This window comes from Alosa alosa, chromosome 11, assembly GCF_017589495.1.
Source record: "Alosa alosa isolate M-15738 ecotype Scorff River chromosome 11, AALO_Geno_1.1, whole genome shotgun sequence".
Taxonomy (NCBI): Eukaryota; Metazoa; Chordata; class Actinopteri; order Clupeiformes; family Clupeidae; genus Alosa; species Alosa alosa.
Window position 1 is genome coordinate 3,281,691 of NC_063199.1, and position 16,679 is coordinate 3,298,369.

The 16,679-nt window shown below is 41.7% G+C and overlaps 1 protein-coding gene across 2 annotated transcripts in view; it reads left to right on the forward strand.

The window, feature by feature from the left end:
- The window catches only part of LOC125303129 (NACHT, LRR and PYD domains-containing protein 12-like), a 90,852-nt gene that overhangs the window by 48,793 nt on the left and 25,380 nt on the right, over nt 1-16,679 (forward strand). Inside the window, exons 8-12 of one of the 2 annotated variants that reach the window (XM_048256657.1) lie at nt 35-205; nt 521-703; nt 1,537-1,719; nt 14,889-15,064; nt 15,374-16,428. In XM_048256657.1, coding sequence (XP_048112614.1) covers nt 35-205; nt 521-703; nt 1,537-1,719; nt 14,889-15,064; nt 15,374-15,930 — 1,270 coding nt within the window. In that variant the 3' untranslated portion in view covers nt 15,931-16,428. Of the gene's footprint in view, nt 1-34; nt 206-520; nt 704-1,536; nt 1,720-14,888; nt 15,065-15,373; nt 16,429-16,679 lie in introns of those variants that run through there. The other variant, XM_048256656.1, reaches the window with a different exon arrangement.

The window sequence follows — 16,679 nt, forward strand, 5'->3', positions numbered from 1 at the left end:
AGATTAACAGTCTGTAATACTGATCTTACTGCAGACTGGCCTCCTGCAACCTTACAGAAGGGAGTGGCCAGTATATTGGTGAGCTGCTGCAGTCTCAAACCCTGAAAGAGTTGGATTTGACCAACAACAACCTGAAGGACTCCGGAGTGGAGCAGCTCCTCTCTAGAGGCTTGGCAAGTGCAGACTGCACACTGGAGAAGTTAATGTAAGTCAGTGAACATCTGATGGAAGTATAATCATCTAAGTCAGGAAGTCTTGGGATATTATGTACGTCTAAAAATTACATCACTTGAGAGGGACGTACTGTAATTCTCAATCCTAATGGGAAAAACTATATTGGTAAAAGCACAAGTGCAAAGCTTTAAGATGTTTTTGAGAAGATATATGCGGCTTGTATCCATGCATCATTGTCGTGCCTGAATAATATGCATACTGTATCTTTCTTAGCTTCACATATTGAGATAATAGTTTAATTTACCACACAAAATGTTCTGTAACCGCAATTTCAAATTCCATGTAGATTGAAGAAATGTGGGATCACGCTGAAAAATGAGAGCTGCTCTAAAGTTGTGTCCGCGGCCATTAAGTCTGAGAAGTGTCACCTGAGAGAGCTGGACCTGAGTTACAATGATCTACTGGACTCTGGAGCAAAGGCTGTCATTGTGGCTGTAGTGGACGCATCCAGCAAGACTGAGAGACTGAGGTTAGGAGGAGCAACTGGTGAAGGCCATGGTTTCTCAGCCACACCTCTCCCTACTCAAATGCACATTTCATTTTATGACAGATATGTGTTCATCACCTAATCACAATATCCAAGTAGATGACTACATGATATGAACAGAGCTCAACATCATCTACATATATTATATACACACTTCTGGTCAAAAGTTTGGGGTCACTTAGACATTTCCATTCCACTCCATCATAGACAGAATACAAGCTGAGATCAGTCGCATTGTTTTTTTTTTTAATCAGGGCAGCAGTTTTCAGATTACATTATGTGCTTACATAATGCAAAAGGGTTCTCCAATGTCTTCTCAGTTAGCCTTTTAAAATTATATCACAAGTAGTAAACAGAATGTGCCTTTGGAACAGTGGATGAATGGTTGCTGATAATGGGAAATGTATAGATATTGCATTAAAGGATTAGCCTGGCTAACGCCAGACCTCATCTCATTGAGATGGGGTCTGTGTCCTACACATTTATTTTCTCGCATTCGAGATGTGGTTTACAAATGCCCAGAGCCATTTATTGGGCGCTACGAATGTCTATCAAATGCTTCTGTACTGTACATAGCTCATAAACGCTTCGGTGTGTTGTCATCGTCTTGCCGCCCCCCCTCCGTTCTGTAATTGGTTCCTTTGTTGAGGTGAAAATTTGGTCCATGGAATCCAGGCTGCCTAGCAGTGTGAATAAAATCGTGCGTGTATGGCATCTGCATATGTAGTACGAAGCGTCTAGCATCACCTTTGTATATTTCTTTGTCAATTTAGCCCAATGCTGTCTCATTCTTTCTCCATTGCCTGTCTCTGCAGTCTTGCATGTTGCGCACTGACGGAGAAGACCTGTGAGCTCATCTCCTCTGAGCTGAAGGTAGAAAACCTGGCGACCTCCTGCTTGAGAGAGATCGATCTGAGTGACAACAGCCTAGGGTCCACTGGAGCGATTGCACTCAGCAGTGTGTTAAAGAACACCAACTGCAAGTGGGAGAAACTCTGGTAAATGACTAGTAACTGTAAACGCCCAATATGAACACTCTTATCACAACAGGTTTGTAAGGTTAGACATCACTTAAAGTCTGGCATGGTAGCTGGCATAACATTTCCTTAGGTGTTATAATGTGGCCAATTTGGTTAATATTACAGTACAGAGGGCATCGCTTTCAAATGGCCACTTCAGTTGCGCATTACGAGGCGTGAAGCTGTGTGAAGCTTTAGTACCACTTTCAGCCACTGTGCGTCGCTCTGCCACTGTACACCGCCCCTTCTGAAAAAGCTTGATTTACCTCGATTTAGGCTACTTGAGTATGGCTTAAGGCTTGACTACACGGTGGTAACGAAAATCGAAATCGAAATTTGCTGTCTACATTATTGTCAGTGTTGGGGGTAACGCAACTACGCAAATCAAAATCAAATCATTATGGTGTGATAATTGAGCCAGTAGAGAAATAACTGTTCAGAATTAATCTGTAGCCTTGGGTAGGCTTCTGCGACGTTTTTATAGAGGCTTAGACAACTATGACCCACGTTTTGGTTTCGTAAATTAATTTGCCCTACTTCTTGACTGCAATGTAGTCAATTGACTGCTTGACATGTAATTTTTATTTTTCTGTACAATAAACAAATACATCTGCTTTATGCCGCAGAATTAAATTCATATTTGGAACTTAGTCCAATGCATCATTACACTACGTTAGTGTTTCCCAAAACCATAGTTACAACTACACCTTTCGACCTGTGGTAGAATGCTAGTAGAAGCGTAGTTCCAGGGATCTTCATGTCAAAGACGTCACTAACGCCAGTTATTTGTTTGCAAATTAATAATTATAAATATATTTAGGTTTCTAATTGATATTTACACTTCTAACCACCATACATCCATATTTTAAAATGCCCAAGGCAGAAAATACATAAATTAAAAGTCAATTTGCAGCCATGTGCACGTAAGTAAAAGTCACACACCTGCAGATAATACGGTGGTGCGCACTTTTTGACGAGTCAGTTGAGAATATGTAGCCTTTGATTTTCATGGAGGGGGGGGGTTCTTGTTAGTTTACGCAAACCAGGCCAAGAAGGCTGATTCTGATTTTGATCATATGATCTGCACAAAAGATAAACTTAGGTAAACAACGATGTAAATATTGTTGTCAAAACCCAGATTCGAACTCTTGGACAGGGGACTGATAACTGCTGTGCAACAGCGGCTGTCATCTGCCGGCCTTAACGCAATGCGCCACAGAAGTCTGTGCAGGTGCCCGTTCACGTGCTACTAAACGTCATTAACCACCTTAGTCCAGACTACTGAAGTTTGGAAACTATCATGGTCCAAACTTACAAAGTACTATGTAAGTAGGCCTACGACAGTTTTGGGAAACAGTCGTAACTTACATGTTGGTTAGTTGAACGATGCATCCTGTTAGTAAAAAGCTAACCTCCGTAGTTGTACGGGAAACGCACCCCAGATTAGCTTGAAGGCCATTAGCAATCTGTTCATTTTATTTTATGAAGCCTACACAGTAGATCACATGCCACATTCTCACTTTCAATAGACAGATGCAATAACCATTGGTCAAGTATTATTACTTCATACTAATTAGCAGATATCAATGCGTATTTGTTCATGGGTTTGGCCTCACAGCAGAGGCTTAGACAACTATGACCCACGTTTTGGTTTCGTATATTAATTTGCCCTACTTATTAACTGCAATGTAGTCAATTGACTGCTTGACAGGTTATTTTTATTTTTCTGTACAATAAACAAATACATCTGCTTTACGCCGCAGAATTACGCACTTGGCCAGCCTATAAAACGGCACATTTTGGAGAGAATAGAGAATGTACGCACACAAGAATCTGTAGGCTATTTGTGGCTGGTTACCAGCAAACAATGTTTAATGCATTAACTCAAGACGTCAAACATTTTCTAAACAATACAAACAGAAAGGATGCAGCAGGCAGCAAATGTAGAAGAGTCATTTCCAGTGGAAGAACAAAATGCTGAATGAAGCCCAAATATATGAAGGCATATGTGGCAAGTTGTTATTTTTTGAAGACGTAAATGGTTGGGCTATAGGCCTAGTTTGCAAGAAGGAGACATACAGCGTGAGCATGCCACACTATCCACAGCTGTGGTAGCGGGGGTAGGAGGATTACTGTTAGCGCAGAATTTATATAAAATTCTTCAACAGAAGGCCTGCCTCGAATGCAGGCTTGCCAAAAAAAAAGGCCTGTGGTTTGTGCAGCCTACATTAAGTAGGTTAAATAACAGATCTGCCACAATGTGCGGTATGATGATTTTTTACGAGCAAGATGTTTTTGGTGCCCTATGCGCACTGCATGTTCTTAAATAACAATGATCATCAGTAGCCTAATATTCGACCATTATTTTGTGTAAATGGGCTATGCATTGGGTTAGACACCAGGGGCCATATTCACAAAGCCTTACCACTAGGAGTAGGCTACTCCTAAATAGCAATAAAAGATTTTAGCTAGGAGTTTCTCTTATTAAGTTATTCACAAAGCCTTTCAGACCTACTCTTAGTAAGGAAAAATGACAACTCCTGAACAGATTTTAGTGAGTTAGGAGTCCTCGACTTCTTTGAAGCTGTCTCAGAGGTGGAAAGTTGCGTTCGTTGGGGGCAGGGCCGGATTAACAATTCATAGACCCTTGGGAACAAATGTCTGATGGCCCCCCCTGCCCCCCAGCCAACGTGAATCGGGCGGTCAGTGAAGAGTGCCATTTAAGGCACGAGCGCATCTGTGAGGCCAAGCCTCACCAAGTAGCAAGTTTGTTTACAACTAACATTACATTTAATTAAACTGCTTATAGGCTATGCCGAAATAGTTTCAACATTTTGAATATCAGTGTCGGGTGAATTAGGAAATGTTCTCAAAGTAGCCTTATGGCTGAAAGCTGCTTGGGATCCCCCCTGTCAAGCAATAACCATACAAAAAGTTAAAAACAGATGACATGATGCATGTCACTGACATAATGCGCAAATAATATAGCCTAGATATTCCAATGTATTCGAATACATGTGTTTATTTTAGAGGGGATATTCGAACGTCATTTTTGAGCAATTTTGACAGCCCTAGTCCACTGTAGGCTACGCCAATCATCTATTAACACCTTCCACCTAACCCCGGTGAGTAGGGGTCGCTATAATGCGTGTGAAATAGCACCATTGGGTAGCCTATGCGAAATAGCCTTAAAATCGTTCCGGTGTTGTGTGCCTTCTGGTTTCTCCACCTACTGGTTTCCTTTCGCGTGCATGCGCTGCAGCAGTTGTCAGACATTCACAAACAAGTTGTTTTAGGCGGTTTGAAGTGGCTTTTCATACGCCATGGCTTCGGCTTCACGTTACAGCCACTTTCGGACAAAAGACATGTAAAAAATATATGTTTTGAAAACTAGCATTAAACTGGATTCGATCCCAAAAAGCAACACACGCCGTGACTCTCTCCATCCTGATTCCCTACTCTTTGAGCCAACTAATATGTTATGCGAATCAATTAACTATTGTAGGCTACCATTAATTAATAACATAGGCAACACCCAGGTAACATGTTGTCCAGGCTATCTGAAACAAGTGGTTGCCCTTCATCTACAACAACTGGTTACCTTGGGCTGCTACAGTCGTCAGTGCACTGTGCACAGTAATTCTGAGCAATTAAATGGTACGAGAAGCGATCTACATAGCGCACCAGACCGCGATGTCTTCAAGGGTTGAAAGAAGGGTTTGCAAAAATTAGTGTATTTTTCAAGTTAATAAACATTCTTAATTATCGAATGTCTTTGTCAGGGAACATCTGACTTTTCAAAACCATAGGCCTGGTAGTCGCTCAGACAAGCCTATAAGATAAAGGCAATACCATTTGTGTCAACTAATGCAGTTCAGTGAATTAGCAAGATACCATCAGAAGCCAACAATCATAAAGCACCTGTGTGCGTAGCTCTCTCCCCTAGCATGAAGCTGTCTGCGTGTTGTAGGCTAGATTTTATGCGTGAGTTCTTTCTATCTGCTTTACTTTTGTGAGTTGCGACCACCTAGGCTATGTTATAGACGTTCTATGAGGTACCAGTGTTTAGCTGTGTCACAAAACAATAAGCTTCGTCAGACTACTTTTAAAATTATATTCAGGGCTATATACATTTTAAACATTCGGGGCTGAAGACCCGACAAAGCCTTGCGTTAATTCTTCAGGTGGGAAGTGTCAGGAATTTTCATCACGAGGCGGCTCTCATTGGTGATTAGTATATGGAGTAGGGGATTGACAGCAACATAGCCAATCACATTATGATAGATGCTGAATTTAACATAAACTGCGATGTTTGATTTTAAATTAATGTAAATTTAGCTGGGACTGTAAGCTGGCACACGTGGGTGCTCGATGTTTTCAGTGGGTGCCTGAGAGACGGAGCACCCATGGTATCGGCGCCTATGATACCGTGGGTGCTCCGCGGTTGCATCCATTACAAACAAACATGCAATGTGAACGTCTGGGATTGGGGAGAGCACTAAATGCTCTTCTGAATAAGCACGAAGTCAAGCCTTTAAATGAAAAACACTCTTTAATAATTGATAATTTAATAATTTATTTAACAAAAAAATAATTGCTAATGAAGTAAACTTGTGACCATCAAAAATCGTTTATCGCCTGTAACTCCGTGATAACAGGACGTAACAGGAAGGCATTTGGCTGAGCAACGGAGGTTAATATGCTCTATATTTTGTCCAAATGATGTCTGCCTATCATTGTTGCACTCGGAGAAAACCAGAATGTTTAACTTGTCCTGCGTTTCTTCTACGGCTGTAGCCTGACGAGCCAGACCCACATTAAAATGTAGGGTCTGGGCACTCACCATTCACAGTGCTCAGTCCGAGGGGCGGGATAATCAGTTGTCTTTCAAATTCCCTCTGCGCGCAATAGGACAGCGGCAGCGCTATGAGTCCCATGCGTTTCCCACCAGCAGAGCTAGTTCAAACGTTTGCCAACTTAATAAAAGCTTAACTCGTGTCACACTGTTCGCCAGCAGCATCCATCTCTATACTCTATACACGATTTCATTGGCCTGATTAAGTTTCGATTTCTGGAGCTCACAAGCCAACGGAGAGTTGCTAGACTAGCCCTGGCAGTAAATGTAATTTTCCGCTAGGGGCGCGTCTAGATTTCTAGGCTACTACGGCTGCAAACAGGATTCACTCGCAGTTAACCAAATATTTCTTTATTAGGGCAGGGCAGGCCTATTTCTGGCTATTAAATTATTTCTAAACCAGTCTGCTAAAGTCTGTAATGAAGTCTGTGTAGGGTTTTCCAGCTCCATTTCTTTTTACGAGACACCCTGTTCACTTGAGACCTCTGCCGTTGCAGCATCGTTGCAGCGTCACTGGAAAAATACAAATTAAAGTCGCGTGATCCCGCACGCGGACCGCGAGGGAAGCTGGCCAAGTCGAAGCACTGCCCACTGTACATGATAACTGATAACTGTAATATTAACCAATACATTATAACACAATGATGATGACACTAGGCGACACTAATTATCACTAGATACTATGGGCTCTATCTTGTGTCCCAGCGCAATTGACTTTGTATACTCGCGCTTTGTCTTTCCTATTTTGCAGTCAGCGCATATTGGAATTTTCCCTCCACAGGTACATGCCTGTAAATTAGGGAATTCGATTGCGCCCACGGGGGCGGTTCAGCGAAAAGACGAGGCGTGTTCCGGCGCAAACGTTCCGCCACAGACCAGGAACTCCCTGCTCTAAAGTCTGTGGCGCAAATGCAGATGCTATTTTAAGGGCGCATGCATGACCACAGGCCTGCATGAATGAATGCACTGCACACCAATCTACAGTGGGCAGTGCTTCGACTTGGCCAGCTTCACTCGCGGTCCGCGCGTGGGATCACGCGGTATCACGCGACTTTAATTTGTATTTTTCCAGTGAGACGCTGCAACAACCCAAACAACCGGTAGATGGCTCAAGTGAGTAGGGTGTCTCAGAAAAGAAATGGAGCCTGGAAAACCCTACACAGACTTCACTACAGACTTTAGCAGACTGGTTTAGAAATAATGTAATAGCCAGAAATATGCCTGCCCTGCCCTAATAAAGAAATATTTGGTTAACTGCGAGTGAATCCCGTTTGCAGCCGTATAGACGCAGGACAAATTAAACATTCTGGTTTTCTCCGAGTGCAACGATGATAGACAGACATCATTTGGACAAAATATAGAGTATTAACCTCCGTTGCTCAGCCAAATGCCTTCCTGTTACGCCCTGTTATCACGGAGTTACAGGCGATAAACGATTTTTGATGGTCACAAGTTTACTTCATTAGGGACTGTTAGTTATTTATTTAAGGGGCTACCGGAGGAGTTTTGGGAGCATTAGTCCAAAAGACGTGACCCTCCCTCGCCAGCAATACATTTTTCTATGACCCTCCAAAGTGATTATGAAAAAATCACTGTCAACTTTTTTCGGTTTATCGCCTACTGTATTTTAACGTTTTCACATATTTGGCCATAAGCCGTTTATCATAGGCTATCACGAAACCAAACTACAAAGGCTTAACACTTTAACAGGGGAATTAATTGGGCATGAATCATGCTGAACGCTATTTCGCTACCTTAGAATAATAAGGTTCTATCTGCGTTTTGAGTAGGTACAACCGACGATTGAAACGGGGGCGAATGAAACATTCGGTTTTCTCCGAGTGCAACGATGATAGACAAGTCATCATTTGACAAAACATGGAGCATATTAACCTCCGTTGCTCAGCCAAATGCCTTCCTGTTACGCCCTGGTATCACGGAGTTACGAAGCGATAAAACGATTTTTGATGGTCACAAGTTTACTTCATTAGCGTTTATTTTTTGGATTATTAAAGAGTGTTTTTCATTTAAAGGTTTGACTTTGTGCTTATTCAGTAGAGCATTTAGTGCTCTCCCCAATCCCAGACGTTCACATTGCATGTTTGTTTGTAATGGATGCAACCGCTGAGATAGGCTATCGTTTGACAATGAGTTGTTAACAGAACCAAGACATATAGCCCAGCAGCAATCTAGGGACTGATCGTTATTTATTGAAGGGGCCACCGGAGGAATTTTGAGTGCTTCAGTTGGAAGTTGCATGACCCTCTCTTGCCTGCTAGAAATTGTTCAATGACCCTCCGACAGAATTGTTAAAAAGACATGACCCTCCCCTGCCAATTGTCTTCCCGCAGCGCCACAGCCACACACTTTGTGATAACATTCTTAAATCAATCTTTCCCGTGAGGTTGCATGCTACCAGTCCTTCCTTTTCAAATGTGTTGCGCCTGTTTGCACAATTTCACAAATAATCATATGTGATTAATAGTATGACAAATAATCCCTGTGCACGGGGACCCGAAACAATGCATGCCAACTTTTTCCGTGTTTATCACGATTTTAACTTTCCCGCTGTCTTGCCGTTTTAATGTTTTCCGTAGAATATCCCATATTTTAATACTCTCATAACAGCCCTGCCATCGGGCCTGTCTCTGTGTTGCCCTGTTGCTACCCCTTGCCCTTCCAACGAAACAGATGTCTTCAAATCATCGTTTTCCTAGCTTGAAGGCTTAACTTAGAGTGATGTTAACCTATTTAAGTTTAACGGCGCGATTGTCGCGGAGAGCACGATTCATTGGCTTGCATGTTCGGCCTTATGTCTACGCGCACCTGAGGCTACTCAGCTGCAAGATAAATAATTTCCCCTCTTTGTATGTTCACTGCAAGTTGGCCTACCATAACTTACCAACTCTGCACTGTAGACTGGCTATTTATATTTTTTCTGTGAAATAAGCAAATGTATTTGTTCAACTTTATGAAGCAGAATTACGCATAGGGTACTTGGAACATAATACATTTGACAAAGGACAGATGAATGTTGCTAGTGACAAAATATTAACTTTCAGTGTTTTACGATGTCTTTGTCATGGGGAAGTGTTTTTCCCCATGCATTTATTCTAGGTTACTGTCAGTGACTGCCGTGAGAGAAGCGGGTTCTGTGTTTCGCTTCATGTCAGTGACTGACGCCAGAGAAGGGGTGTTGTGTTGTGTTGCGTTGCGTTAATTTATTTTCATTGGGCATACCGTGCCGTGCCGTCCCACAGCTCTTCAGTTCTGACAAAGCCAAAATTACTCCTTTTGAAACAATGAGTGCAGGAAGCGCTTTGTATGGTTATATTGCTTGACGGGGGTCCCAAGCAGCTTTCAGCCATAAGGCTACTTTGAGAACATTTCAATTCACCCGACACTAATATTCAAAATGTTGAAAACTATTTCGGCATAGCCTATAAAGCAGTTTAATTAAATGGAATGTTAGTTGTAAACAAACGAGCTACCTGGTGAGGCTTAGATGGCAGGAAAAATCTTCACGATAGGCCTATTAACTAACCACCCGATTCACGCTTGGGGGGGGAGGGGCCATCAGACAATTGTGCCCAGTTAATCCGGCCCTTCCCCAAAAAAATCACCTTCCCACCTCTGACAGCTTAAAAGAAGTCAAGAGGACTCCTTACTCACAGACCTATTCACAAACCTGCGGTTTTGAAATCCTATGCAGCTACAGGAGCTTCCAATCGCGAGGAAGCAATTTTGCATTGTAGGCATAACTAACATGCAATAACGCCAAACAACAACCAAAACTAGGCTAATCATTGTCAACATGTAAATTAAATGTAACATTATTGTGAATCAAATTAAAATGTTCTCTTTTGCAAACGAGGCATAGTAACAGAATCATTTAATAATGTTACAAGATACTACATCAATCCGTTATGTTTCATTGGGCTACTAGGCTATTTGTTTTGCCTTGATTCATTTAGGCTAGGCCTTTTTATTCAGGGGCCATATTCACAAAGAATTTTAAGGCTAAAAGTAGCTCCTAACTGGCTTAATTTAGGAGCAACTCCTAAAAATAATGGGCGTCACTCCTAACTTTAGGACTCCTAATTTTTTCACAAAAAGTAATTCACGGAGCATTTTAGACCTAAAAGTAGCACCTAAGTCTTGGACAGCTTAAGTCGAGAGAACTCCTAACTCACTAAGACCTATTCATAAACAGCTTTTTGTGGCATTTTACGCTATGATGTTTTGAAATAGCCTATGCTAACAGGAGCTTCCAATCATGAGGGGACAATTTTGCATTCATAAAAGGGATGCAATAATGCCACCAACAACAACCAAAACTACTCATTGTTAACATGTAAATGAAATGTAACGTTTCATTGTGAATCAAATTAAAATGTTCTCCTCTTTGCAAACGTAGCCTAGGGATATGGTGACAGCTGCATCAATCCATACTGCATCAATCCATAGGCCTATGTTTCATTAGGCTACTAAGCTATTTGTTTTGCCTTACTCTTTATTCATTTAGGCTAGGCCTTTTATTCAGTTATTCATCTTCCGCCCTTCGCACTACTTGTGTAGAAGACGATTCTCCGGACGTGTCACCTGTCAGTCATCATCGGAAGAGAGGTGTTTGGAATTCCCGCTTACAATCGTCCAGCCAATCAAGGTGGTCACTTCAGTTAAGCTCGTGCATGAGTAATGACGTCATCCATAGCCACGAAGACTCACTCCTAGTTTAGGAGTTGTCTGAAAGGCTTTGTGAATAACTTTTAAGAGAAAACTCCAATCTAAAATCTTTAAGTGCGATTTAGGAGTAGCCTACTCCTAGTAGTAAGATAAAAGCCTTTGTGAATAGCCTACGGCCCCAGTTATTCATTATCTTCCGCCCTTGTGTAGCGACGATTCTGAGACCTGTCACTCATCATCGTAAGGGAGGTGTTTGGAATCATGCCCGCGTTACAATCATCAGCCAATCAAGGTGGTCACGCTTGCCCATTTACCCAAATTAATGGTCGAATATTACTGATGATCATTGTTATTTAAGAACATGCAGTGTCGCACATGGGGTACCAAAAACATCTTGCTCGTAAAAAGCATCATAACGCACATTCTGGCGGGTCTGTTATTTACTGTAGGCTGCGCAAACCACATGCCTTTATTTTGGGCAAGCCTGCATTCATTCATTCAATCAACCTTTATTTATTCTCGGAGGGTCATTGAGAGAAGCTCTCATTTTCAATGAAGCCGAAATTACAGAAGCCGAAGCAAAGCTCCCACAAACAAGACAACATTCGAGGGCCTTCTGTTGAAGAATTTTATATAAAGCCTGCGCTGACAGTAATCCTCCTGCCCCTGATAGGCCTACCACAGCTGTGGATAGTGTGGAATGTTCAAGTAATAACACAATCCAATGTGTGTCTCAATTGTCCCCCGCTGACCACCTCACACATCTCTCTAGATTTTGCAACGAACTTACATGACACAATGCCATAAAATATGCCAGTTTTAGGACACAGAATAATGTTTGTAATAATACCAGGTAGGCCTGGTATTGTCGAAGGTGCATGGTGAAGTGAAATTCTTACTTTGGAAAACAAACATTTGCCGATATCATCGCCGATCATCAGAATATTGCAACAGATTCTGTGTTCTGGACTGCAGGTAACTTGTTAAGCCAGTGGTTATCGAACTTTTATTTCATTCCCCACTTTGATCAAGGGGCATGACTGATGATAGTGGAGATAACGTGTTATCCCGAGGCTTTTGCAAGTCAGCATCTTCGACGGTAGTCTATTAAAAAGTTTTCGATGTCCCAAACGGAGAGCCATACTTTATTGTTTTTAACGATCTCTATGCTACTCACAAAAATGTAGGCATGTGGACATGATGAAGTAGGTTATCCAACTGTCGTGTGTTAAATTATTGTGATTACGAGCCAGTGGTTTTCAAACATTATGCGTGACTCGGACATCTAACTAAATGCAACAGGCTCATATCGTCCTTGCATTCGCAAAATGAGGACCAGTGTTTTGTCAAATTGCAAATAGCTATTCGTTTTAACTATTTTTTTATGATAGTAGCCTATACAAAAAGCACTTCATACTATCTTAATCTTGGAATATGGGGAGGGAAGTGGCGCGTCTGCAGTCAGCCAAATATGAATGTAATTCTGCGGCATAAAGCAGATGTAATTGTTTATCGTACAGAAAAATAAAAATGACATGTCAAGCAGTCAATTGACTACATTGCAGTCAAGAAGTAGGGCAAATTAATTTACGAAACCAAAACGTGGGTCATAGTTGTCTAAGCCTCTATTGCATAGCCTGTTAAAAACGTCACCAGATAGTATTAAATCGGCAACAACATTGTTTTCTGCAGAAGCCTACCCAAGGCTACAGATTAATTCTGAACAGTTATTTCTCTACTGGCTCAATTATCACACCACTGTTTTGATTTTATGCGTAGTTGCGTTAACCCCAACACTGACAATAATGTAGACAGCAAATTTCGATTTCGATTTTCGTAGTCAAGCCTTAAGCCATACCCAAGTAGCCTAAATCGAGGTAATGTTTAATTATGCATGATTTATTTTGTTATTGAATTAGTAGGCTGGGATTACTCTCGCAACAATTATGTAAGGGACAGCAGGCAGAGCGTGTACAGTGGCAGAGCGACGCACAGTGGCTGAAAGTGGTACTAAAGCTTCACGCCTTCCGCTGCACGCGTAATCTTGTGAATGAAGTGGTCATTTGAAAGCGATGCCCACTGTACAGACACCCCCGTGCACAGACGGAAACATTCAAAGCCTTGATAATATTTGTCCATTTCCCGGTTTTCTTCGTGCATTGGTGACCTAAAAATTTAGTAGCCTATATAGTACAAGATCTACATGCAATATCTTTACAACAACAACGCCTAATTATGACCTATTAATTTGGACAACTTTATACAGGCCTATAAAGGCTAAAGTTACCTTTAGTTTTGTTTCAATTTACCGTTGTGTATGGCTTTAAACATGGCGTGCGCTTTAACATCAGCCTAAGCATTATTCCAGCTGCGCTAAGGTTTTAAGCAGCATAATTTTGCCTACCTTGTTGTAGCCTATCTGAAATAACTCCAAGCTTTGTTATGTTCTCTCCATCCTTTCATTATTTTCAAAAAAACGTTTTATATCCATGATGGCCTTGAAGTCTTGAGTTAGTGAATTAGCTTAAATCAGCTTTTATGTGCTGTTAACCAGCTACAATTTCTGTAGTTGTTGCATCTATTCATTGTTATTCTCTCTCCTGCTCAAACAAATGTTGTGCGTGCATTAAGTTGATGATAACGTGTTTACAAACTCTACTTAACAGAAAATATTGTAAATAGCCTATTGTCATGCAGTTAATGGGATACTGTGCAGAGTTGAAAGTTAGGTCAACTTGGAAACTGTTTCTTGTTGTTGAGTTGCCTGAGGGCAAGGAGCCCTTGCTTGGCCGCCTGTGCTGCGCAACGCACACTTCGCTCCTCTCATCTATACATCGTAGTTCCCATTTCTGTAAACCATACATAATTTCAAAGAAAATATTACCACTCGAGGGAAATCAGTGTGGTGTCCATTAAGATGTGAAAAAATAGGCATAAATCTAGTGTACACATTTTCACGAATCACGGATGTGTTGATGACATAAATTAGGAAATATTAGAGGACTTAAGGAGACGTGATGTTGAATTGCATGCCGATGCCATTTAACCCAAATGCCCCAGCGGCAGCACGGGAGAGTATGTTAGATTACATTGTACATTGCAAAAATATCACCATGCATTCATAACCTCGTGATTCAGTGATCCCAAAACATCGGAAAGTATGTCTTTGTGACAATTCTGCATTACATTTTGTCAAGAGGAAAAATCAATAGCTAACTGTTCCCAACTGAACAGTGATTATAGCGCTGTGAACGCTCCTGGCTGCGCCTGGCAAATACGCCACCATAATAGCAATCAGCTATGGAACAAGCGTGCCTGTTGTTAAAGGGAATGTGAGATGACGCTCTGATTGGTTTATTGCACGTTACGCCCAAACCGCACCCATGATTAATGTAGCTACTTCAGACCAGCCCATTTTAGATTTGCGTCGGGCACAACAGTCAATTATCCCGCCGGTAAAATAGCATCAGCACCCAAGATCCGCCCACAAAGCCCTAAGAGAGCTTTTACAGTTTGCTTCATAATTATAACATAACATTATGAAAACATACAGTAGGGGCTAAAAAATGGTTTTAATGGTTGATTCAAGCTCTCCATTTGTTTGCAGTCTGTCGCTCTGCAGCATTACAGAAGATGGTTGTACAGGTCTGGCTAACGCCCTGAGAGGAAACCCATCCCACATGAAACATCTTGACCTGACATTCAACCACCCTGGCGAATTGAATAACTCCAACAGTGCACTAGAGGGTGGAGAGTTTCGTTTGAGAAAAGGAGAAGACAGATGTACGTCTAAAATGTCATTGTTTACAGAGAAAAAAAACTTTATCAACATGTCTCTACATGGTTATGGTTATGGATACTTTTATGGACACTTTTATTCAAAATGACTTACATTATAACAGTAACCACTAGCAGGACACGGTACACATACAGTACATTGTAAGAGCATCAATTATACCGTTAGTAAAAAAAAAGGCTAATAGCCTACTAAATGAATAAATTAATGAATTGATTAATTAATGAAGGATAGATTTCAAAGCTAGATGATCTATAAAGTGATTCTAACAGCCTCACCTTTCCTTGTGTGCGCAGATGAGTGTACACTTACCCCAGACGAAGACACCGCCCACCAGCGGCTCTTCCTGAAGAAGAAGAAGATCAGGTGGGGGGAGTGGGAGATCCCAGTCCCTCAGCTCTCTGACAGGTTTGACTGCAGGACGCAGGTGCTGTGCAAAGAGCCGCTGACCGGCCGCTGTTACTGGGAGGTCAAGTGGAGCGGACTGGTCTCCATTGGTGTGGCCTATGCTGGGATGGCCAGAAAGGGTGAGGGCCCCGACTGCACCCTTGGCCGCAACAGTCGCTCTTGGAGTCTGGACTGCAGTGATTCTAACTACACAGTCTGGCATGATAACAAAAAGACGAACGTGCCACTGCCGCCCTCTGGGTGTCACCGTGTGGGGGTGTATCAGGACTGGCTGGACGGCACCCTGGCCTTCTTCAAAATCAAGACGGTCTCCAACCAGCGCACATTCTTCCACCTCCACACCTTCAAGCACAACTTCTCCCTGCCTCTTTACGCTGGCTTCAGAGTCTGCCGTGACTCCTCTGTGTTTATCTGCCCACAGACATCACAGAAAAAGGCCGCGTAAAAGATACTACACACACACAAGCACTCTCTCTCTCTCACACACACACACACAAAATATTTCAAAACAGTGCTTAAGCAAACGAAGCAAAACTGTAATTGATCTAATAATTATTTGCATTTCTAAGTTATAGGAATAAAAATTCTTGTGATGCTTGTTAATTTGTTTATGTTTCATTGTTTAATTTTTGTGATGGGCTGATGTCCTCTTGGATGTAATCTGGCAATGATCTTGTTGATCCAATATTGCACAATTGCAAAATATTTCACCAAATGTATCAGTTTGCTTTTCTCAGTGCCTCCTTTTCTGATGATGGTGTTCACAAGACAATTGTGAGAAATCTAGCTAGTTTTAGACCACACAATTCATAATAATTATTGCTACATAAGGTAACCATACTAATGCTATATAAGATGCATTTACATTTTGCTTTAGGTTGAAAAAGGTTATCCAATATCTCAGAGTAAATTGTATTTGCTGATTTTATTTGTACTGAATGATCTTTTGAAATAAATGTACTCTAACAAACAGATTGAGTTGCCTCCATGACTTGTCGATGCTCAAATGAAATTATGAAGGTGAGAACCAAATGTGAGAACAGTGATGAGGAGCAGAGGGACACACACTCCCAGAGGACTCTCTCTATTTCTCTCTCTCTCTCTCTCTCTCTCTCTCTGTGTGCTAGAGTGCGCACAGTGTGTTGATAGTTTGTATGGGGGAGTTAGTCATGTAAGTTATGTTTTGGGGTATGG